This window comes from Photinus pyralis, unplaced genomic scaffold (assembly GCF_008802855.1).
Source record: "Photinus pyralis isolate 1611_PpyrPB1 unplaced genomic scaffold, Ppyr1.3 Ppyr1.4_LG4, whole genome shotgun sequence".
Taxonomy (NCBI): domain Eukaryota; kingdom Metazoa; phylum Arthropoda; class Insecta; order Coleoptera; family Lampyridae; genus Photinus; species Photinus pyralis.
In genome coordinates, this window is record NW_022170511.1 from 44,746,690 (window position 1) to 44,770,807 (window position 24,118).

A 24,118-nucleotide genomic window follows, 5' to 3' on the forward strand; every position below is an offset into this window, starting at 1 on the left:
AAATGTTAAAAATTTAGTAACAAGCCATTTTTCTGAACTAAATAATAAATAATTTTTAACATTTTACTGTAGTGGGCGCTGACAAAATATCAAAATAATTCATTGATGGTTCCTATAAATGAAATAGGTGATAAGATAAAGAATCTTATTGTGCCATACATCGTTGTTGATGGTTTCTTAAAGACGCCAATTGTACAGCTTAAAAAGTTCGTATGAGGAAGTGTTATTCGTTTTTTGATATCTTTTCAAACAGGGCCGGCAAAAAATAAAACCGAATATGATTAATTTCGTTTTTTTCGGAATTGATCGGATTTTACAAATTTTTAAAATATCATTTGACTTGCTTCCTTTTCCTTCTTATATTGGACACACTGTATATATTACATTACCATAAGGAGGCAAAAGGAGGGAAGGGCAGAGATGAAGGTAATATCACTTTGTAACGACCCAGCTATTCACAGTCACAGTACGTACAGTATTAACAATCTGGAATAGCATTTGTTTAAATAACCTGAATTTTTTTCCTAATACACTAATGTAAAAGGAAATTTTTTGATGGCCAATTTTACGCCTCCCCGGTATCTGCGCCCTTGGCGGGCGCCCATCTCGCCACCGCCTAGATACGGCCCTGATAGTAAGGCAGTCCTGCTGTTAATAAAATGCTCATTGAAGAAGAAAGAACTTAAAAAATATCATCACGATGGTTACAGACGCACCAAGACCAACGAGTTGATAAGAAATATGAGTTTTTTTAGGAATGTTGTTGGTAACCTATCCAGTTATAACGTGGATTAAGTTGGCGCTACTTTTCTTACATCCGCCGCATAAACAGTCAATTAGCTCAGGGATAGAATAAGAGAAATGCTTGAAAAACTTCACAGAGGTAGTTTATTCTGGGCAGATAATCTTCGTTTATTTTTAGCAACTTACGAATGAGTTGAGCGCCACCTAGTTTTTTACAATATGAACTCTTCCTTTATATATAAAAGTCTTAAATCTTTAAACCTTTTTTAATTTAAATTTAAATGTGTAATATATTAAATAAATTATGTTTGTCTAAAAAAACCAATAATAAAATCCAATAGGAAACGATTGGTATCTATTGTTCTTCAATGACAATCAAGATCAAATTGGCAATTGAAATCTAAGCTTCTCATCCTCCCACATAAAATATTATTCCCCAATATAAACCCCCAATGATGGAGCTACCATGATGTAGATTGATTAATAAAATGTAAACGTAAATGTTGTTATTTAGAAAGCAGGCTTTCATTAATGACAGATCTCGACGTGCCCGAATCCAATACTCCGAAGAGTGCCGTATAAAAAATGTGAACTTCAAAATAAGGTCTCAAATCTTGGCCCGCATGTTGTAGCAAAAAATCTAATTTTGGTTTAGTCTAGGCATGGTGAAGCGACATCGTCTCAGTAAATAGACCATCAAAGAGCTGCCTCTGGGTCCGTTTCCCGAACAAAATCTATACGAACGTACAGTAACGCCCGTAGCGCCACACTTATAGCAAAAAAATCTGCCGCGGTTCGAAGGTGCCCTAAACGTTGACAGTTTCAACACCTGATTATTTATTCTCGACAACAAGAATGGTAGGACGCTCCGGTATCCGTCGTGCCATAACCGAATTACTATATCCAGCTCCCTCTGGGTCCGTTTCCCGAACAAAATCTACACGAACGTACCGTAACGCCCGTAGCGCCACACTTGTAGCAAAAAAAATCTGCGGCGGTTTTGGACATTGAGTTCGATGGTGCCCTAAACGTTGACAGTTTCAACACCTGATTACTTATTCTCGACATCCGTCGTGCCATAACCGAATTACTATATCCCGGTTCAAGTATAGGTAAATGGGATCGACTACATTCCATCAATAAATCGTCGATAGTACACTTGGTAACTTCGATAAATAAAACGGAGTGACATTCCGGCGAGTTATGCGAACTTGTGGATTTGAAAGTCTGGAGAAAAACCCCTGCATAATGTCAACGTTGAATTTTTGAGCGGTGTAGAACGACAATTTTAGTGCAACATTCGTAATTTTCTTCTTCAAGATAATTCAAAAGGTCCAAACAAAAATTATCGTGACGTATCGACAACAAATCCTCAACGATATTGAAAGTTGAGAGTTGAGTCCCACAGTGTGCTGGTGTTCGAAACTCAGAAGAGGTTTTTCCACAAGGGCAGAAATTGACTTGACGGGTAGATCAGAAGTAAAATGCCAGCAATTATCTGAAATATTAGGTACAATCAGTGGCGGTCCCAGGATTTGGTAAAGGGAGGGGCCCAAACCCGAACGTTGTCCCACACGGAAAAAAATAAAAGAAATCTCACATAATGGAAATGAGATCGACGGAAAATTGATGAAAAAAATTGACAATGGGGGGGCCGGACCCCCACGGGCCCTCCATCTGGGCCGATTCTGGGTACAATACCCGTACGATCCCAGAAATCGATGCCTAATATGAAATCTGTACTTAATCTAGGTACTACCAATAAATTAAAAATTACAGTTGCTACCGTCGGTAATAAAACATGACGTAAATGTAAATGTTGTTATTTGGAAAACAGGTTTTGCATTAATAACAGATCTCGAGGCGCCTGAATCCAATAGTTCGACAAGAGGCATATCAAAAAAGTGGACTTGTGTCTCAAATCTTGGCCCACAAGTTGCAGTAAAAATCTCTGGATCGGTTTCCCGAACAAAATCCACACGAATGTACGGTAACGTCCGGAGCGCCACACTTGTAGCAAAAAAGCTTCCGCGGTTTTGGACATTCAATTCGATGGTGGCCTAAGCGTTGACAGTTCCAACACGCGATTGTTTATTCTATTATTACTAATAAATCCCGATTCAAGAAAAGGTAAATGCGATTTAACGCTTCGTCGCCGGCACTATTTAACCTTTACATAGAGGAAGCCATAAATAGAGTAAAGCAGGATGTTAACTTAGGGGTCATAGTGCAGGGCGAAACAATACATATGCTGAGATACGCGGAGCAGAAAGGGAAAAGGATCTAGAAACAGGATTAAACGGTATGGAGAGAATACTATCTAGAGACTACAGTATGAAAATCAACAAGGAAAAAAACAAAAGGAATGAAATGCTTGAAAAGAGAGGATAGGAAAAAGTTAAAGATCCGAATAGAAAACAACACTTTAAAGCATGTAAAGGAATTTTGCTATTTAGGTAGACACAAGATAATTTTAGCAAGGGTTAGCGCAAGCTAAAAAAGCATTTGAGCAAAAGTGGGACCTGCTAACTAGATCCGGGATAAATATAGGAATTAGGAAAAGGCTGCTAAAAACGTACATACAGAGTGTAGCTCTATACGTACCCGAAACCTGGACGATAAATAGTTAGGGACGTATGAAATGAAATGAAATAGACAAGGATAGTTATACTGCAATCCGATTGGCGCACATGACTAGATCGGAGACTGTGAACGCGACGTCGCGGGTTCGAATCCCTGGAGCGCGCGTGGTTTTTTTGTACATAAAATAATGGTAAAAAGATAAACGAAAGTAATTTAAAAACTAATGCATAAAAAAGGTTCATTAATAATAAAACTCGTTAAATTTTCACATTTTTAAACCTCTTCGACCACGCGCCATCCGCGAAATTGCTTCCAAATGTTCGGGTATGGTATTGGCATACATCTTATATCCAAATATCAACAATAATAAAACTGTTAAGGAAAATGTGCCACTAGCTCTCAGACTACTATACCAAGTCGCTTGCTTTCATCAAAAACCACGAGACATTATTAATTTAACTTTTTCTAGATGTGGACGAGTGCGAGCAACAAATTCACACGTGTCATCCGTCGGCGCAGTGTATCAACTCGGACGGGGGGTTTTGGTGTTCCTGTCCCGAGAGTAGGGGTCCCAATTGTAAGCTTAGCTGTATTTTTGAGGGGGCCGAGGTCGAGCACGGGAAGACCGTGTCGCCGGTCGGTCAACCGTGCCGGCGCTGTGAGTGTAATTATGGCGTTATAACGTGTAGGGAGCCGACTTGCAACTGTTCGCTTCCCGGTAGCGGTCAGAATTCGTGCTGTCCACAGTGCGATCGGCAATTGGCGTGCAAACATCAGGAGCTGTCGGATGTGATACTGATGCACGGCGAGCGTTGGTCGTATCAATGCCAAACTTGCGAATGTCTGTACGGTGAAGTGGACTGTTGGGACATGAAGTGTCCCCCATTGCTCTGTGATAATCCAATACAAGCTCCAGGAGACTGTTGTCCTCATTGTGATTAGTTGGGTGGCCATAGTTATTAAATCGCAAGTCTAACGGCATTTAATGAGCCATTTTGGAAACGTGCAATAAGGGTAAAAATGTCTGCTGAACCCGAATTCGAATGTTGCCAAGCTGAGTTTTGGCTAATTTCAAAATGGCGGCTAATATGGCGGCCAAATACATAAATTTTTATGCCAGACGCATTTTACATAGTTTTTCGGATTGAGGTGTTAAAAAAACATACAGGAAGCACAAAAAATTGCAAAACTTATATATTGGGTACATTATACAGACAACACGGTAACAATATAGAGATAATTCTGACGGCAAATGTATTACCTATATTTCGTTCAAAAATTTTAACGGAACTTAAATTTCTTCATCATTCTGCTCATTTTTTTACGATTGAAGCAGTCGCCAAGACACTTGTAGATATTTGTGCACTTTTAGTTCATAGCATAATTTATTTAAAGCCAAGTTTTTAGGAGGACTAGTCTGACCATTCGATTTTTCAGTGTCCCTTATCGCATTTGCGAGACAATATGTATGGTACAAGATGCCCCCGGCAACAGCATCATGAGAAGATGCAACTCTACGCCCTTCTGTACCCACTGCACCCAATGTAAATTTCCATAAGAGGGTCGGCCTAAAAAACTCAAGTTGTTTTTGAAAAATAAAATTTCATATTAATAATATATAAATTTTATATTTTATAAATTTAGACCTTTATCTACAAAATGTTCGGACTATTTTTTTAAAAAAGTTTATAGCAACTGAATACCGGCTGTTTAAAGATTAGATATTTTGCACCGTTTATTGCGCTAACCTGTTTTATTGTTTTACTCTCGATCAAGACGATTTATGGAAAAAGTAAACCGACAGTTTTCTAGATAAGTTACTTCTGAACATTACCCCAAAAAATGAAATCATATTTTTTGTAAATAAAGTCTGTATCTTGGTGGGCGGTAAATAAACAATTTGAGTGTAGCAAGTGGCGCCGCTGCACTGTGTCGGGGGGAACCGAGGGGTAAACCACCTAGTTAATTCAGTGTACAAATAGTAGTTAATGAATTAAAATTAACTTTTAATGTAGTTAATATGTTCTGTAAATGCCGTTAATTTCAAGTTAATTCAGTTAATGTAATTTAATGTGGTTAACGCTAAGTTAATGTAATTAATTTACATTTAATGCAATTTAAAACTACTCGAGATACTACTATAGGTAGTGGCTATAGCATGTGAAAAACCAAATTTTGAACCCGGTGTTAGTTTGCTTTTATTCCAAGTGCCTATGTATCAAATTTTATTTAAATACTTTCATAAATAAAAAAGTTTGCAATTCAAAAAGGGCACTGTGAATGTAGAATTGATTAGGCCCAACTTTTGGCATTGCGTATTATATGGCTAAAACTATGCCCTCGACTATGCCCATATTGAATTTCATGCAATTCGGTTTATAACTAACGGAGATGTCAAAAGGGCCTTCTTTATTTTTTTACGTACATTGCCAATTCCCGAACTTTCATCATAATCGGCGGCGGTCTATTCGTTTTCGAGGTATCGTGCTAATGAACAGATCTCGGGACAGATGGACAGGCACCGCAAAATTATAAACTCTCTACGTCCTAGGAGAGCATCAATAATTTGAAAATGTTGGGTATTTAAAATATTTTTGCTATAGTGTATTATAAAGAATTTAATAACCTGTCATATTATGTAATAATACACAGGGTGTTCCATATCAAAGTCACATTTTTGTTATCATCTGAAAAATGCGATGTGGTTTTGTTTTTTTAAATGCAGATTTGAATTCATTGGAAAAAATACGCAATTTTTATTTATATATATATTTATATATGTAATTGGAAAAAACCTTAAATACTTACCAACGGTTATTAAAAAGCACAAAATTTAATAACAAACAAAATTTGCCGAGGAAAATGTAAAACACTAATTTAATGAATTCACAGCTTTTTTGGGACACCCTATATATCACCACAGGATATATTTTCCTACATTTTCCGAACTAGCTATGAAGTTAATTAACCAACTCTTACGTATATATAAGTAATAAATTATGGAAAGCAATTTAATATTAAATAGTACACAATACAATAGATAGTGGCGCCATCGTGCTGTATTTGTGAACTAGTGCAAAATTCGGCCTGGCAACATCCAGAATCGGATTCAGCACATTTTTTTACATCTAAAAAACCATGTGGCCAAAATGGCTCATAAAATGCCGTTAGAATTAAGAAACAGAGTCGTTTTTCGATTTGGCCACTTAACTATATCATCACATCCTGCTAGATCGTGCGTTGTGAAATCGATAGTGTAGCGTAGTGGTAAGAGGATCGATTTCATGCCACGTAAACATACTATGGCATGGCTGGCCGCTGCGTAGTGCTAGGCGTGCTACGCTAGGCAGTACTAACAATTAACACTCGGTTCCCTTCCAGGTGCCGTTCTGCGCCCAACTGGTGAGCAATGTCGCGTGTTGTGTGCATCGGTAATCACATCACTCTAACTACACTCTAAAAACTTTACACACCTCTAGTAGTGCCTGTTTGCCTGATTAAGTAGTTAGATCTGGTCCAAGCACTCTATAGATGTGTATTGGCAGATAAATTCAAATTGCATGACTTAATTTTTTAATCATCATCACCAAGTTTTGTGTGTAACTGTGGCATGTGCATTGAGTTTCATTTCGGGTACGGATATTCGATCCTAAAATCAAAGTTAAGGTACGTCAGATCTGCCCAATTTTTGACTTGTGGCGGAGCTTATCGAACAATGCACGGAAGTCATCTGAGGTTACTATAAAATTATGGCACAATCTGCACAAAATTTTGAAATTAGCACAATAAAACCGTAACATAATTTATATAGTAAACGTGTGCTTTATGTCAACAGGATGGAGTGCTATGCTGCAGTTATAATTTCAATTGTGGCGACGACGCTCCCGCGGTGGGCTACGACGGACTGGTCGCCTCTTCGACATCCGTGGCCAGATATAGTTCTAGTGCTAATAGCGATCAAACTGAAAGTAGTGTTACTAATAAACAATTTAGTGTATCTGTACAAGTGGCTAACAATAGTGCTCAGACTATCGGCGTCAGTGACATTGGGAGAAATAATAAGACTGATATGTCGGGGGGTTGAACTTTGCCGGCACGTAGCTGGTCTAACATTCCTAGAGCCACCTGTGCAATAGCGTAGATTCGGCACAAACGTTGCCTGTTCTCTTCTGCCTGTCGCGGCTGCTTGCTAGGCCACCTCTCAAGTGTCTTCCTAGTTTATAACAGTAGCCAGGCTGTTTTGTTATGTCAATGGCAGTTGCATTTTGTCAGCTTCTAAAGAAGTAGGTTTTCACACTGGCGTTTGTATTACCACAATATTATCACTAGCGTACCGCCATCTGTTTTTACACATTTGCAATTGAAGTGTCGAATGAATGTGTTAGAAAGAAGTAGTTAGTGTACTAATTAAGATAAGAAAATACAAAGAGAAGAAAATGCATTCCGGTGTGACGAGAGCGACGACGCGACGAGAAGTTAAAAATCTGCGCGGAAACGTTGGTATGAAATCTGCTTCTCGACGTCTATATCTGTTATGTAATCAAACAAAAGGGTTGAAGAAGGACCCGCAGGTTTGCTGCAAAATGTATGTGTAAAGATCAATTATGTATGTTATATAAAACTCTAGTCAAATTATTAGCTTGCTAAAACATTCGGCAAGCTTAATGTATTTACAGTTATATATATTATATACCTATAAATAATGGAAAAGCATATCTAGCTAAATAAAAAATTATTGCAATATTGAAATTGTGATATTGTTGAATGAGACTAATAATTAATGTAATTTTCCATTCATTGTAAATTAGTTCCTGAGTCTTTTAACGCTGCAAATGCTCAGCAGTTTAAAACAAATAATAGTAATACTATTGTTAACAATGTACTTAGCACAAATTATAAGATTATATAATAGGCTACCGCTGAACAACGAATTGTTTAGCTCTTTTCATAGACACTTTTATTTTGTTCCCAATTATTATTTATTGCACAAATGGCGCAGTAGATACCTACATTCTAACGATATTTTTTTTACCAAAAAAGGTCACTATTGTAAATAAAATGTCGCTATAATATTGTATTAATAGTCTTAAATGTAGAAAACCTAATTGGAAAATTTTTCAAAAACAGAGCACATAATCATAATAGTTATAGTACCTAATTTTACTTTTCAGTATTTTGTTTATATGTTTTTCATCCTAGTCAACTAACAAGCTAGTTTCTCATCCTATGAAAACCGCTTCTTAATGACGACGTTTCATCCTTTGTTCGATTATATCTTATTTGTTACGACTAGAATTTATTACACTGTACAGAACATTGCCATAGTCCTTTGTTGTAAAGATGTGTGCCAATCATTATTACAAATAAATTATAATCAAGGAGTCGTGAATTTCCCCCTCCTATGCTCTCGCACATTCCAAGGTCTCTTCAATATCAATAACTCATTTAACTATAATTTAGGAATTTGCAATTTGTCAAGAGTGCAAATGATGGGAAATGACATTACTGTTTGAGGCGTTAAGGATACAAGGTTTTATGTTGCTCGAACCACTTGTTGCAGTTGATGAAATTCTTAAAATCCTCAGGATAGGAAAGTCGTCGCATTTTTGGGGAAAGAATATCAAGCTGTGCGTAACAAGAAAGCCAATGGTTAAAATGCCAAATAGTGGCTTTTGTGTCCTGTGGCATCATTTTGTAAACCGGTTTCGCTTTCAATTGGGTTCCTTTCGTTGAATAAGCTTATAATTAGAAGCCCATAAGAGACCAACCAATTTCTCACAGCCCCCTCTCACCCAACTCGAAAAGGAGTCACAAAGGAAAGTGTGGTGGTTATTTGTGAAACACCGTTTGCGATAATTGATGATACATGGCAACGTGCAGGGTACACAGGGCTGTAACTGTCGATTAGGGAACTGGCTACTGGGAGTGACAGGAAAGCGGCAGACTCAACCTTTGCGGAATATGATACTGTTCGCTCTGGGTCGTGCAATCGAAGACATGTAGTTCTCGATGGATGAGAAACGTTAGCATTGAATTCAGACAACACAAATTGAAAAGGGAAATGCTTTGTAACCAAAACAGGAGGACACCATGGAGAGCTCGCAGAAAACCCATTCTAATGCAATTCCAACTTCTCAAGGTTAAAATCGGAACGATTACATGATTGCAGCAGCTGGCTATGGTGCGAAGCTATTCTTTAAAGAATTGAGCCTAGAGTTTATTTGATAGAACTACGGTTATAGAAACGGTAGTGAAATTGGCAGCGAAATAAGGCAAAAGTGTTAAGTAGGCAGTTTGCAATCACGAAAAAATGTGTTGTTTGTGCGATCTTCGTGTGAAAGTTGTTGTAAAACGGTTCAGTTTAATGTACCTGTTATTGAAATTGTTCTTCCAAGGGCTTTAAATAAACTCCTCTATGCATAAGAAGTTACGAATTGCAAAAATAAATGTTTTCTGTTCATTGAGCATGATGTGTTGCCTACAAACCCGGCTACACAAATATCGAGTGCTCATATTCAAATTAGGGATTTGCTTGAATCTCCCCAATCTGCCGTTTTTATTGAGGGTAAGGAGGGCCTCCACGAACGAATGGCCCAGGGCCCCGAAAAACTTAAAAACGGCACTGCATTTAAGGAATAATAAGTGCGACGTTGCTATTAATCGCATAAATTCAAATGAAATTTTAAAAGAAGTTGCGTACGTGGCGACATCTCAACTACACTTCTAAAACTATATTTGATAGAAAGTGTATCGATTACCATGGAGATGGCGCACTAGTACTTATTGTATTTAAATTATCTATTCAAAAACCGGGCCTTTAAACATTGCTCTACAGATCTTGCAAGACTCCATACATTTTGAACTGCCATTGAAGGAATAATAAGAACGAGAAAATTCAAAGGGCTGCAACTTTTGAACTAGTAGCCCAATCTTGGAACTGTTTGAAATGATGGATTCTTCAGGCCACGTTCTATAAGCAAAATTTTTTTCCGGGACGATCTGAGACAATTTTTTCTTAGTGGCAAAAAAAGGCAGTTATTTACCTTCCTCTTTTCCAAAAATCGACTGCACCAAAATTTCTGGAGAAAACACTTTTTCTTATTAATTTTGGTACGTAGAATCCAAAACAATTCGTACTTTTTCGATCAGACTTCTCAATCAAAAGTTATAGACTAGAAACCAATTTCGAAAGAAAATTCAAAGGGCTGCAACTTTTGAACTAGTAGCCCAATCTTGGAACTGTTTGAAATTATGGATTCTACAGGCCACATTCTATAAGAAATTTTTTTTCCGGGTCGATCTGAGACAAATTTTTTTTCGGGGCTCAAAAAAAGACAGTGTATAAACCTTCCTTTTTTACCAAAAATCGACTACACCAAAATTTCTCGGGAAAACACTTTTTCTTATTATTTTTGGTGCGTAGAATCCAAAACAATTCGTACTTTTTCGATCAGACTTCTCAATCAAAAGTTATAGACTAGAAACCAATTTCGAAAGAAAATTCAAAGGGCCGTAACTTTTGAACTAATAGCCCAATCTTGGAACTGTTTGAAATTATAGATTCTACAGGCCACATTCTATAAGAAAATTTTTCCGAGTCGATCTGAGACCATTTTTTTTTCGGGCCTAAAAAAAGGCACACTTTGGAACGTGCTTTACAGATGAACAATCTTAAGCTTCGTGATGCTTAACGAGGATTGTTGGCATTATAGTTCGTTGGGAGACGCTCCGTTGCCATATTGTTTCTGTTGCAAATAACAACACTTCTCAGGGATATCAAAAAACCATAGAAATATTCACCAACATTAATGCCATATCCTTTCAAAAATAAAAGCCTACGATTCTTAGTGGGTGTATTCCTATGCTTCTTTGAAAATTGTTCATGCATTAACCAGGAAGTGATCTTTCTGTTTTTGTCTGGATTATTGCTCACAGTTCAAAGAGCATAACGGTTTGAAAAAATTAAGGATTTTTGGTGCTCTAGGGAATTTGTATTATCCACTAAGCAACAAAGCAGCAGATAATTTAAACCAAGTGTCTACGAATAAATAAATGAGATTTTCTATTTTTAACGTTTTGCTAAGCGAGCTTTTGTAATTAATTGCCCAAGTAGGTACACTCTAAATTTATGTACCTAGGTATAATAAATTAGTCCTCATCTGGCAGATGCTTTTAATATAAAAGAGCATTATTACCGAAATATATCTCTTTTTAGACGCAATGATTTCGTTGCTGTTGCTGACTCTCCTGCTTTCATCGACATATGATCATCCAAATGCAAGAACTGAATATTTGGTTCGGCTAATTCAAGCGGAAACCGAACGGTCAAAGACGTATCCTTTACCAGTTGATTCCGGCGACTATCGGCCGAGGACAGAGACTCAATACGGTACATTAATTATTTTTCGAGTGTATATAAAATATAACTCTTTAGAGCTGGGAACATTTGACCACATCGTTATAGGAGCAGGGTCAGCAGGTGCTATCGTAGCCGCTAGGTTATCGGAAGATCATGAAAAACAAGTACTGCTGCTGGAAGCTGGCGGCCATGAGAACGACTTTACAGATATTCCAGGAATGCGTTTGATATCAGAGGGCCTTCACTACAATTGGAATTACAAAAGTGTTGCGCAAAATAATTCCTGCCTTAGTAAGTACCTACCCACATACAATAAATCCCTATTAATCTCTGAGGAATTTAGTAATGAACGGGTTCTGTGATTATCGAGCTGGACGAGGATTGGGAGGTTCGACGGTAATTAATGGTTTGTTTTACTCCCGAGGTTGCAAATCTGATTATGACAGTTGGGATTCTTCAGAAGAAAGTAACTGGAAGTACGACAAAGTGCTGCCATTTTTTAAAAGATTGGAAAACTATAAAATTGATGCAGATAGCGGTTATCATGGTCACGATGGCCCCATGAATGTGGACTATGCAGAACCACTTGATCCAAAAACAAGTACGTTTTTGGATGGCAATCGTGAATTGGGCCAGGAAATAGGCGATTATAACGGTGCAAACCCATTGCGTGCAGGAAGAGTTCAATATAATATCATCCGAGGACAGCGTTGCAGTACCGGACGGGCGTATTTGAGGAAGAAATATCGGCCCAACCTGCATATTCTGCCTCACAGCTACGTAACGAAAATATTAATCGACGCGGCAACTAAAAGGGCTTACGGGGTAGTCTTTGCGCGTCACCAAAGGTATTTAGTAGCGAAATCTCGAAATGAAATTGTACTTTCGGCTGGAGCGTATCGTTCTCCACAGTTATTGATGCTATCGGGAATTGGACCTGCGGATCATCTCATAAATCTCGAAATTCCCGTCATTTGCGATCTACCCGTTGGTAAATTCTTTAAAGATCATTCGTCATATGCCGGATTAAATGTTCTTACAAATCACTCGAATGGACAGCGCGAACTGCGTTATCACGTGGAAGATTATTTAAAGGGCAGAGGTGAACTTGTTGCAGGACCCGCTTTCGGCGCAACATTTTTAAAGAGCAATTTATTCACAACTTCGAAATGCTCTGACATGGAAGTAACGATGTATAAGTACACTGAAGCTCTCAATTTCTTTTATAACGTCACGGATATTAGTAAGGCTGTTACATTTTTCCCTATTTTGTTGCACCCCAAGTCTTTCGGTACAGTTTCGTTACGATCTTCAGATCCATTCCAATACCCGTTAATTAACCCAAACTTTTGGAGCGATCCAGGACAACAAGACGTGAAAACGATGCTCTACGGCATTCGACACGTACTGAAATTAATAGAAACGAAGCCATTCAAAGAAATTAATGCCACACTAATGCCGATCCATCTACCGTCGTGTTCCAATCACACTTACCTATCTGACGAATACTTTTATTGCCACATTAAGTACTTCAGTATCACATACACCCATGCGATTGGAACTTGTAAAATGGGCTCAGATCCTTCGATGGGTGCCGTCGTCGACTACAACCTGAGAGTCCATGGTGTTGATAATCTGATGGTAGCTGATGCCAGTGTTATGCCGGACACTATTTCCGGACACACAAGTGCACCGACAATGATGATTGGCGAACGAGCAGCTGATATAATCAAGAAGAAACTAGACCAATTGTAAATTGCCACTTTATAACTTAGGAAAACCTTTTAAGCATTATTATTATTATTTCATCGCATTGTATTGTAGTGATGGACACTATTCCACATGCCGTAATAAAACTAATTTTATACGTAAAACCAACAACTATTTATTTGTAACTCGTGTGCGGACAATTCGCACCGGAATAATTCGCATCCGGACATTTCGCTCACAAGATATTTCGCACCCTGGACATTTCGCACCCGGATAATTCGCACCCGGATAATTCTGTAAATCTTTGGTTTATTAAAATTAAATATTTTTAAGAGGCTACTAGACGATTGCCTTTACAGAATGTATGTAGTAGTGCACATCTTGCGGTAAACATGTACTTCATGGAAAAATGTTTCAAATAATAGTTATTTGGTCTTCCATTTTCAACACATCGCGATTCTTTAAGTATTTCCATTTCTTAAATATAATCACGCTGGTTTTTTTTGAAGTTGTATGAAGAGTCTGATATAAGTAGTTAAATCCTGTAATTTAAGAACACATAATTTTTATCTACTGCGCTTTCGTTTTGAGAAAATAAGAATAGGCAACTGAAACGTCTTTTGTGGAGTAATTAAATACAAAATCGTTATACCTAGTTATAGTATATCTACAATATTATGTGTAATATTCGCTACTTTTGAGGCGCTCTTAATATTAAAACAGAATCAACATAATACCGTACACAAACAAAGTGATTAGTCTAAAGTTAAAAATATTTACATTATAAGATCAAGATGAAAATAGAAAAAGGAAGTAATTTTAACGCTCCCTTACATAAAGATTTCTTAATGAAGACACATAAAAAATTGTTCTTTATTTCTTTAGTTGAAAAGGGTGACGAAGGAAATGAATTAAATTTATTTTAGACAAAACGAGTATGTATAAATGACAATAGAACAATGCCTTTCATAGATGGCACTAAATTTGGATAAGTAATGAAGATAATATTATAATTAAAGGTAAATTTGAAAAGACCCCGATAACACAAATTGCACTTCATAAAGAAACAATAAGAGAAATATCGTAATGACATCCTTTCTATTATTTCTGGAAGATGAATAGGGTTTATTACAAGGTAAAAGTAATTAGGTCCGAAAAATCAGGTTTAAGTACGTATGACCACAACTAATTAGAACTTTAACGCCTGTATAGTATCTTCATTCTTGAACGTTTGACAGAGTGGTATTTTAAAATTTATCTGAGCACGGGTTTTGATTTTGTGTATACTTTTTTTTAATTTTAAAAAATTTTATTTCTGGTGGTAGTGTTGTGGTGGTGTTCAGAAAAGGTAAGTTTCCAGTTTTCTTAGAACCAGTTTTACGTTTCTTTGACCACATATGGCCATAAGTTGATTATTGGTGACTGAGTAAAATTACACTAACTGCTTATTTTTTTGCGTTATCTTTGCTACAACTATGGTAGTGAATGAACTTAAAAGTTTCTTTTTGATTTTCTTACTGTTATTTATTTTATAGTTTGAAGAGATAGGTACATGGAAAATTCTGCCATTTTTTTAAGAGATTGTTAATAATCAAAACAGTAAGGGTTTTGAAAATCTTGAAACGTTTTAGGAACAGGTCGATATTGATGATTTTTTCTTTTAAATGTTTGTAATTATTAAGTAGGTACCTATATTTTTATTATATGTAAATAGCATTGGTAATGTCATGAGTAGTGATCACTGTATGTTTGCTGACGACTTGACAATATTGGCATCTAAGAATAACATGTCAGACATGGTAATTGACATGAACAAAACCATGCGATCTGATCATAATCATTTAGATGATATTAAATTGATACTAAATAAATCCAAAACTTGCTTTATGCAGTTTTATACCAAGCAAAGCAAATACAGGGAAAGCGCCCTATTCAAAACAGGTGAAAAATCCATCGAACACGTCAGTGCATTTAAATTGTTGGGTTGTTACATTGACATGTCTCTCAACTGGAAGGATCACATTGCCTACCTGTGCAAAAAAATTGCACCAAATTGTTTTGCACTTAAGAGACTATCTCACATAACAAATAAGGATGTATGCAAAACCTATTATTACGCGCATATTGCGTCATTATTAAGCTATGCCGTTATATTCTGGGGAAATTCCTCAAATGTGGGCAGAGTCTTTATTGTGCAAAAACGAATCATACGTTGTATGTTTAATATTCCTTTCCGTGATACTTGTAGAACAACATTTGTAACAGAAAAAATTCTGACATTACCCTGTATATACATACTTGAAATACTAAAGTTTGTTCGGTTGAATACACACAAATTTTGTCATTTAAATCAAAACCACTCTTATCATACGAGAAAGGGCTTTGACCTAAAATACCCGAACCACAAATTGGCTCTTTTTGAATCGAATCCTTTTTACATGCGCGTTACACTGTTCAATAAACTCCCGCCCGCCGTAAGACAATTACTGTATCATAAATTTGTCAAGACGATAAAACAAATCCTAGTTCTCAAAGCCTACTATTCCCTGGAAGAGTTTATTAGCGATAATTTAGGTATTAAGTAAATTAAATTAAGTACTCATAATATATTATGTTTATCAATATCATAGTTACATTAAATTATACTTATGATTTCTGACATGTCCTATATCTATTATAATGGATCACCTGGATTAATAAAAGCATTATTATTATTATTATTATTATATACTTCCTTTTTAATTTTTGTATGGCATACCTAGTACTAAAGCAAAACCCTTAGCATTGGTAATTGCGCAACAAGGAAGATATGACATCATTGGAAAGGCTTTCCTTCTCTGAATTTGGTGAGACTATAATTTTTTAGATGATATTTTCGAAATATTTTAAAAGTAAGTTGAGGGCGCGCTGTTGTTTATGTCATTGGAAGGATGTCGGGCCGATCACTATGTAATAGAAGCTAATGCGATCGTGCATCAAAATTATGCAGTTGCAAGTGGTATAAAAAAGAGAAAACTTGTACCTGCAACGTCGAATGCGCTGGAAATGAAACAACTAAACCAAAAAAATTACATATCCGAATTCAGAGATGGGCGACCTTACCAACGATGCATCATTTAAGATTTTAAGGGTTGCACTGTCAGCGATGCGAGACAAAGACATTAGTGAGCAAGTTTTATTTTAGACACTGTTTCCTTCCATGATCAATTTGACGTGCCAAAGCGTTTTTTGAAAATTATTTTAATTTACAGAAATAGCTAGGTATCGTTTCTAATGCACCACCGTATATTATTTAGCTTCGGAGAAATAACACCAAAATCTCCCCATAAAAAATGTTATAATAATAAATGGGTACATTTTGGTGTTATTTCTCCGAAGCTTCTTAAGCACCCCATTGAGAGTCATGGATCTTCACAATTTCAGTATATTATTTAAATAATAGCCATATAATTTATAGCAAGATCAATTTTTTTCACGATATTTATCAACATTTTTTGCTTTTTTCGTTACTTTACAGTTCTAATCTCTTTAATTTTACGGAAATTCTCAAGAATCTATTTGTTTTACGTTCAAATATGATATAATTTACTTGAGATTCTTTTAAGACAATACATACGTATTTCGTTATGTGTCCTTTAAATGGACGACATCGAAGGTTAGAGAACTAGGAAACTTAACTTGCAGCTATTAACAAATAATAATTGTTAAAATTTTATTTAGACTGTTATACTCCTATATTGTAATATTATTTGTACGTGCTCAAAGGTTTCCAAATAAAAAAAACCTTGATTGTGAATTGGTACAATAAAACTGGGTAAATTACTTAGGTTTAAGAAATGGCAGGTGACAGTTTTGCTGATAGACCGATACCAGCGTTTAGCAGCATCCGTCTACTTGTGAACATGAGTGCATGGATAATTTACATCACGGATGAGTGTCTTTTTACCTTTTTTTTTGTTTTTTTTTTAAATACATTTTCATTCATGGTACCTTTAGCAAGTGTTCTCATGTTTAATACGAAGATTACAATAAAACAAGTAGGTACTAAATTCCAGATTTTGAGTGATATGGATGCTATTAAAGTGACCTAAAATCTCTACTGCTTTGATATGGTCCATTTCATTAAAAAAGGTACATAGGACTGTACGTATGAATTCTTGCCTCAAAAATACTATTAAAAAAATTATTCCTCTAAAAATTGTATGGCTATTGTTTAACCAACATAAATATTTAAGTGCCACATTAAAATGCCAAAATCAAAGAAAATATCATCAATTATGGACTTGTCCCTGAGGCTAAAAGTTGAAATTTGATTTATTACAAAAAGTTGATAATGGATATGAGATTTAGGCGGTGCAAACTATACGGGCGCGTAACAATGGAGTTCGGTACAACGAAAAGGGGAAAGAGATACATAATCTATGAAGGATACATGTACCTCTTTGCTAAGAACCTTAATCTCCAAAACTGCTCATCATGGCTGTGTCGAGCGAGAAGAGCAAAGAAGGATCCATCGGCTCTTAGTTTAACATGCAATGCCAGGATCTGGGTCAACGATGACAAGGTAAGATTAGCTAAACCGAGCACTGATTTTGGAAGTGCAGATGGTTTCCAGTTTCAAAGCCCTTAATTGGGTATTTTATTAGTTAGGATATCGTCTTTTGACCTTTTGACTTTTTTATACGTAAGTTTCATCGTTGCTTATACCGTCGTCTAATGTTAGTTTTTAGGCTCGGCCCTCCCTTGCAATAAATTTAGTTTATCAACCTCTTCAAATTTCAATTTTACTCTGGAACCAACCACGGATATGGTAGTTGGGCTTTCGAGTTTTACTGCCATTTTGGGTTTTTAATTGTTTTCCATCTATTGTAAGTTTTATAGCTATAGTCTCTCCTCAATTATCTCTACCATCTTGTAGATCACCTGAAGATGACCGTTGGTCGAAACATGTAGTGTATCACTTCGTTTTATTAAATTATATGGGAACGGTTTAGAGAACTTTTATTCAATATTAATAAATTATCCCATTTAGAGTTTGTACACAAAATGGAGGTCACGATTCCAAATTATACCTTAATATTGAAAGTATCCAAATTTTAAATGTTGGTATACGTCTATTACATGCACAAAGTAATAAAACGTGATATTGGTGAGTAATATTGGAGATTTCAAGCTCTGAGCTAATTTAATACTTCACAGCCGACTTTCTATGTTAAAAGTCAACCGTACACAAAATACCCTCTCATGGGAGCGAAATTCTGGTGCGAATTATTCCGGTGCGAATTGTCCTACAACCAACGGGTGATATGAAAAAAATTTTCCGTGGCTGGCGAAGATATCAACCGTACATCTACAGACACACCGACATAATCGAGATTTTGTTTGATTCGGATTCCTATACGATACTTCCCTTACTAACGTGGGGGTGGTAAAAACGGATGACGGTCGCTATATCTGCGTTGCTTACCGTCCGATCTCGTTCAAATTTGGTATTCGAAGGTTTCGGGATTCGTGGCAACCGTTCCCGCCCTTTCTTAGCTTTTATCTCCGTTTCGAAATTTCGAAAGCTTCGTTAGGTCGCGAATCAACGCCCAGCTGAAAACCATCATGGACCGCTCCGTCAATTGCCAGAAGCACAAACGCAATACTGATTACACATACAGACCATGGCCAGTACCAAATAACCACTGGGAGCGTGTCCATATACATTACCGAAATCATGGGCCAATACTTCTTCCTGGAAGTAGATGGCCAGTAATTGTCGTCGTCAACTCATTATCCGCTGGACACGATACTCATTCGCCACACACGGTGTATCCCTGTTAATCTTCTTGGCCAATGGTCGACAACTTCCTTGCCAGAAAGGAAACCAAGCATTTCACCTCAACCCCATATTTACCGCAATCAAATGGACTAGCATAACGTCACGTCGACATTTTCACAGGCTTTATGAAGAAGAGAGCATTATGCGGGTCATCTGTAGTTGGGCCCAAGCCTTTTGAGGGCCCAGAACAAGAGAGGGATAATAAATAAAATCCCACGTACTATTAAAATTTCTATGGAAGATGAATTCTTGTACAGAATTTCTTCTTCGCACAAAGGCCACATTGATTTTCTACCGTTGCATAGTAAAAGTTGCTTGGTAAGGGCCGATGGGTAAACGGGGAAACAAGAGGAAATATTTCTCCTTGAAAGTGGGGTTAAATTATTTATTGGACAATCGGCGAGAAATATAATTTTTATACAATTAGTTCAGAGTTCCTTGTGATATATTGTTAAAACTTTCTCAATGAACAAAAAAGTTGGCGTTGCGCAGTTCGCGCAAGAGCACATCTAATTTTTACTATATGCGTTATATTTGCCTTCACCAAAAGTATATGTTAAGTTCTTTATATCATCACTGATGTATATTGGGTTGCGGACCATGATTTGCCGTACGCAATCGTTTGCGCACATCGTCAATTATTTTATTCATTCATGTAACAAGTACCTATGCACACGTAAACGTCGTTGGTTACATTCCAATTATTAATAAACGTATTCAAATATCAAGTTTTAGATCAACATTGATTAATCCAACAGTATATGTGGTTAAAATTTCAACAAAATATATTAATAAAAAAGGAAGTTGACATTGCGCGGTCTGCGCATGCCCAGTTTAATGATCAAGGTTTTCTTTGGCTCAGGTGCTAGAGTTATACGCAACCGAATGCAAAAAGAACGAACTTAATATCTTGAAAACTGTAGAAGTAGTTAAGGCCTCAGACAGACGGACAGACGGACGGACAGAGAAAGTGGCTGCAATAGCGCACCCAACTTCGTTGGAAAATTCGCTAAAAATGCTTTATATCCACTAATCCAGTAATCCGATATGTGAAAAATCTTCGGTGCGTGATTACCGAGCGCCTACTGTGTACCTTATTTAAGATAAAAAATGTTTATTTTCGAGGATTTCTTTCAAAAACCTTTACTAAAAGAATTATCGCGATAGTTCCAGACTTTACATTACATTAGCAATATGTGCTGCACCAAAATGATGCAAGATTGCTATGCTGTATGTTTATGGATGTTTGTTGGGTATATTTTAGAAAAAAAGTCAGCCTGTGACCATTATTAATGGAACACCCTGTACAACCCGCCCTTTCATTTATTTGGTTCGCATCACAAAACTCGCACCGGAAGATTCTTGTTCGGAAAATTCGTCTCCAGAAAATTTTCCCTCGTGGCATTTGCTCCCAGAAAATTTGTCGACACTTTCGCAAAGTAAGTAACGAGTAATCTCAACAAATAGACAACGACAGTTACAAAACAACATTGTATAATTAAAACCATGTACTAACAGTAAATACATTCAGGTGCTGTTTTACCATTTTATTAGGAGAGATTATTTCCGCAAACAATTGCCCAAAAATTCCTAGAAGTTGTTAATACCTCCGCTCAAACATACGCAGTTACTCCTTATCTTAGTACAGGTTAATTCAATATAAAAACTAAATCTGATCGAAGTGACTCTTCACAGCCGCAATGAATATCATCCTGCTCCTAATTTTGCCGCTTTCCTCAACTTATAGTTATAGAGATTTAAGAACTGAATATTTGGTTCGGCTAATTCAAGCGGAAACTGAACGGGCAGAGACGTACACTTTACCAGTCGATTCCGATGCCTATCGACCGTGGAGTAAGACCCAATACGGTAGGTACCTAGATGAAATACTGTTTCTAGCAGTATATAAAGTATTATATTTGTAGAACTGGGAACATTTACCCACATCGTTATAGGAGCAGGATCAGCAGGTGCTATCGTAGCCGCTAGGTTGTCGGAAGATTGTGAAAAACACGTACTACTGTTAGACGCTGGCGGCTACGAGAGCGATTTTACAGATATTCCAGCAATGAGTGCGATAACAGAGGACCTTCAATACAATTGGAATTACAAGAGTGTTGTGCAGAACAAATCCTGTCTTTGTAAGTATCCCCCTTAGCAAACCTAAATTGACCTGTTGACGTAACAGCGCTGAATGGACTCTGTAGTTATCGGGCGGGAAGAGGACTGGGAGGTTCGACGATTATTAACGGTTTGTTTTACGCTAGAGGTTGCAAGGCCGATTACGACCGCTGGGATCCTTCGGGAGAAAGTGATTGGAACTACGAGAATATCCTGGCAGCCTTCAAAAAGCTCGAAAATTATCAAATTGACGGCGATAGGGACTTGCACGGATACAGTGGTCCTGTGAGTGTCGACTTTTCAGAACCAATCAATCCGAAAACGCCCACGTTTCTGGACGCGAATCGCGAACTGGGCCAAGAAATTGGCGATTATAATGGTGACAATCCGTTACGTGCGGGAAGAGTACAAGTTAACAACATCCTGGGACAACGCTGCAGTACCGGCCGAGCGTATTTGAGACGGGCGTGGAGGCATCGCCGCAATCTTCACATATTGCCCCACAGCTACGTTACAAAGATACTGATCAACGCGACAACCAAAGAGGCTTACGGGGTAATCTTTGCGCGGTTCAAAAGGTACTTCGTTGCGAAATCTCGAAGTGAAATTGTACTTTCGGCCGGCACATACCGTTCTCCACAATTACTGATGCTGTCGGGGATTGGACCGGCAAGTCATCTCGCAAACCTTAACATTCCGGTCGTTCAGGACTTACCGGTCGGTAATTTCTTTAAAGATCACTTGTCATACGTTGGATTAACTGTGCACACAAATCACTCTAACGTAGAGCGGCAATTGCGCGACAAGGTACGAGACTATTTGAATGGAAGGGGGGAACTTACCGAGGGTGGTGCATTAGGGGTGGTATTTTTGAAGAGTAGTTTATCAACGGAAGTGCAACGTCCTGACATAGAGATAGTTATGTATAGGGGTAATAATAACCAGACTGTTATTATAGTTCCCGTTTTGTTGCATCCCAAGTCACATGGAAGCGTTACGTTACAGTCCACGGATCCATTCGACTATCCACTCGTCGATCCAAATTTTTGGTCTGATCCTAACGACGAGGATGTGAAAGTAATGCTCGAGGGCATTAGGTATGTACAGTCGTTGATAGAAACAAAGGCGTTCAAGGAAGTCAACGCCGAACTGATAGAAATTCGGCGACCTGAATGTAGGAATCACTCCGAATTGTCCGACGAATACTTTAAATGCCAGATTAAGTATCTTAGTAATACGTTCACCCATACTATTGGAACTTGCAAAATGGGCGCAAGTCCGTCTGCAGGCGCCGTTGTCGATTACAACCTGAAAGTATACGGCATTGGAAATTTGATGGTGGCCGATGCCAGTGTTATGCCGGACACCATTTCGGGACATACAAGTGCGCCGTCAATGATGATTGGAGAAAGAGCAGCTGCCATAATCACAAGGAATAATTAACACTGAGCCAATTGTATAAAAATCATTTTTGTCCAATTGTCCAATAAATAAATAAAATAACCCCACTTTCAAGCCTAATTCTTTCCGTTTACCCATCGGCCCTTACCAAGTAACTTTTACTAGGTACCTAACGGTAGAAAATGTGCCACTATGGGGATCTCACTTATCTTAAGAGATAGAAAGTTGGTTAAATGGGGGCAAAGTTGCGAATTTTCGTGCTGAATAAGAATCTGAAAAGATATTTCAAATATCTTCAATAGTTTTGAAGATATCTCAAAAAAACAAAAATTTGTGATTTTCGTTTTATGTTTTTTTATGATAAACTAATCGTAGTAGACATTTCTAATTAACACACTATTCGGACACTTTTTAATGGAGATTTCAAATATGGCATTCTGTTTTTAATAACTCTCCAGATGACGAAGAAACACGTGGCAACTTTAGTTTTTCTTATGGGCGCCATTTTGAATTTTCACATTTTGAGATTACGTCTTTTTTTCTCTTTACAACGATATATCACACATGGTGGTTCAGTAAACATTTTTCCTAAAAATACAATTTTTAATTTTTTGAGAAGAGTGCTTTGGAAAAACAAAACGTTCTTTTGTTGTGAACAAAAGGTTGACTTATTTCATGTAGTGTCATTTAGGTTTATGCTAGTTGTATTGCGAAAATGCCTTTTTCAAATGCAGATCAAAGAGATATGACCCAAATTTACTACACTTCTCTTCTCATCGAAATGCCCACATGACTGCTGCAACATACTTGCAGCGTTATCCAAAGGGGCAACAACCTAGTTTGAGGTATTTTTCTTTGCTGCATAAAAACTTGGGCGAATATGGTTCTTTTAAAAGATGTAGACAGCAATATGGTGATAGACCCAATGAATATGAGCAAGCCATTTTGCAAGCGGTTGAGATGAAAATCGACTTTCTACTTCTCTGACAACTAAACGCTGCAACCAGACAGATGGATCAAACTGTCAAACTTTTGTTGACAACAAAAGAACGTTTTGTTTTTCCAAAGCAATCTTCTCAAAAAATGAAAAATTATATTTTTAGGAAAAATGTGATACTGAACCAGTATGTGTGATATATCGTTGTAAAGAGAAAAAAAGACGTAATTGAAGATTGAAGATATTTCAAATTTCTTTTCAGATTATTATTCAGCACGGAAATTTGCAACTTTGCCCCCATTTAACCAACTTTCTATCTCTTAAGATAATAATAATAATAATAATAATATGATTTATTGCCCAACAGAATCAAATTCCAATTATAGGACAATTACTAATCTAAGAAAGCACAATAACTAAATATACTAATATCTTAACC

General features: G+C 37.1%; 2 protein-coding genes and 1 long non-coding RNA gene across 3 annotated transcripts; all 3 read left to right on the forward strand.

Annotated features, from left to right (window-relative positions):
• The first annotated feature begins 6,362 nt into the window (after positions 1–6,362).
• LOC116169631 lies at positions 6,363–8,708 on the forward strand. The gene is made up of 2 exons (XR_004145018.1): positions 6,363–6,758; positions 7,163–8,708. It is a non-coding gene; the product is annotated as an uncharacterized LOC116169631 (long non-coding RNA).
• Positions 8,709–11,547: 2,839 nt separating this feature from the next.
• LOC116169175 (glucose dehydrogenase [FAD, quinone]-like) lies at positions 11,548–13,469 on the forward strand. Its single transcript, XM_031485201.1, has 3 exons — positions 11,548–11,716; positions 11,762–11,977; positions 12,030–13,469. The coding sequence occupies exons 1-3, from the start codon at positions 11,548–11,550 to the stop codon at positions 13,439–13,441; spliced, it is 1,797 nt and encodes a 598-aa protein (XP_031341061.1). The 3' UTR covers positions 13,442–13,469.
• A 6,709-nt stretch (positions 13,470–20,178) lies between these two features.
• On the forward strand, positions 20,179–22,851 carry LOC116168793 (glucose dehydrogenase [FAD, quinone]-like). The gene is made up of 4 exons (XM_031484775.1): positions 20,179–20,659; positions 20,752–21,089; positions 21,146–21,361; positions 21,409–22,851. The coding sequence occupies exons 2-4, from the start codon at positions 20,921–20,923 to the stop codon at positions 22,782–22,784; spliced, it is 1,761 nt and encodes a 586-aa protein (XP_031340635.1). The 5' UTR covers positions 20,179–20,659; positions 20,752–20,920; the 3' UTR covers positions 22,785–22,851.
• The last annotated feature ends 1,267 nt before the right edge of the window (positions 22,852–24,118 follow it).

Bases quoted from the DNA above. Each gene is read 5' to 3' on its own strand.
- LOC116169175 (XM_031485201.1), top strand. From the start codon at position 11,548: ATGATTTCGTTGCTGTTGCTGACTCTCCTGCTTTCATCGACATATGAT. The intron at 11,717-11,761 runs GTACATTAATTA...ATAACTCTTTAG, and splicing joins GAGGACAGAGACTCAATACG to AGCTGGGAACATTTGACCAC. The intron at 11,978-12,029 runs GTAAGTACCTAC...TGAGGAATTTAG, and splicing joins GCAAAATAATTCCTGCCTTA to TAATGAACGGGTTCTGTGAT.
- LOC116168793 (XM_031484775.1), top strand. From the start codon at position 20,921: ATGAATATCATCCTGCTCCTAATTTTGCCGCTTTCCTCAACTTATAGT. The intron at 21,090-21,145 runs GTAGGTACCTAG...TTATATTTGTAG, and splicing joins GTGGAGTAAGACCCAATACG to AACTGGGAACATTTACCCAC. The intron at 21,362-21,408 runs GTAAGTATCCCC...TTGACGTAACAG, and splicing joins GCAGAACAAATCCTGTCTTT to CGCTGAATGGACTCTGTAGT.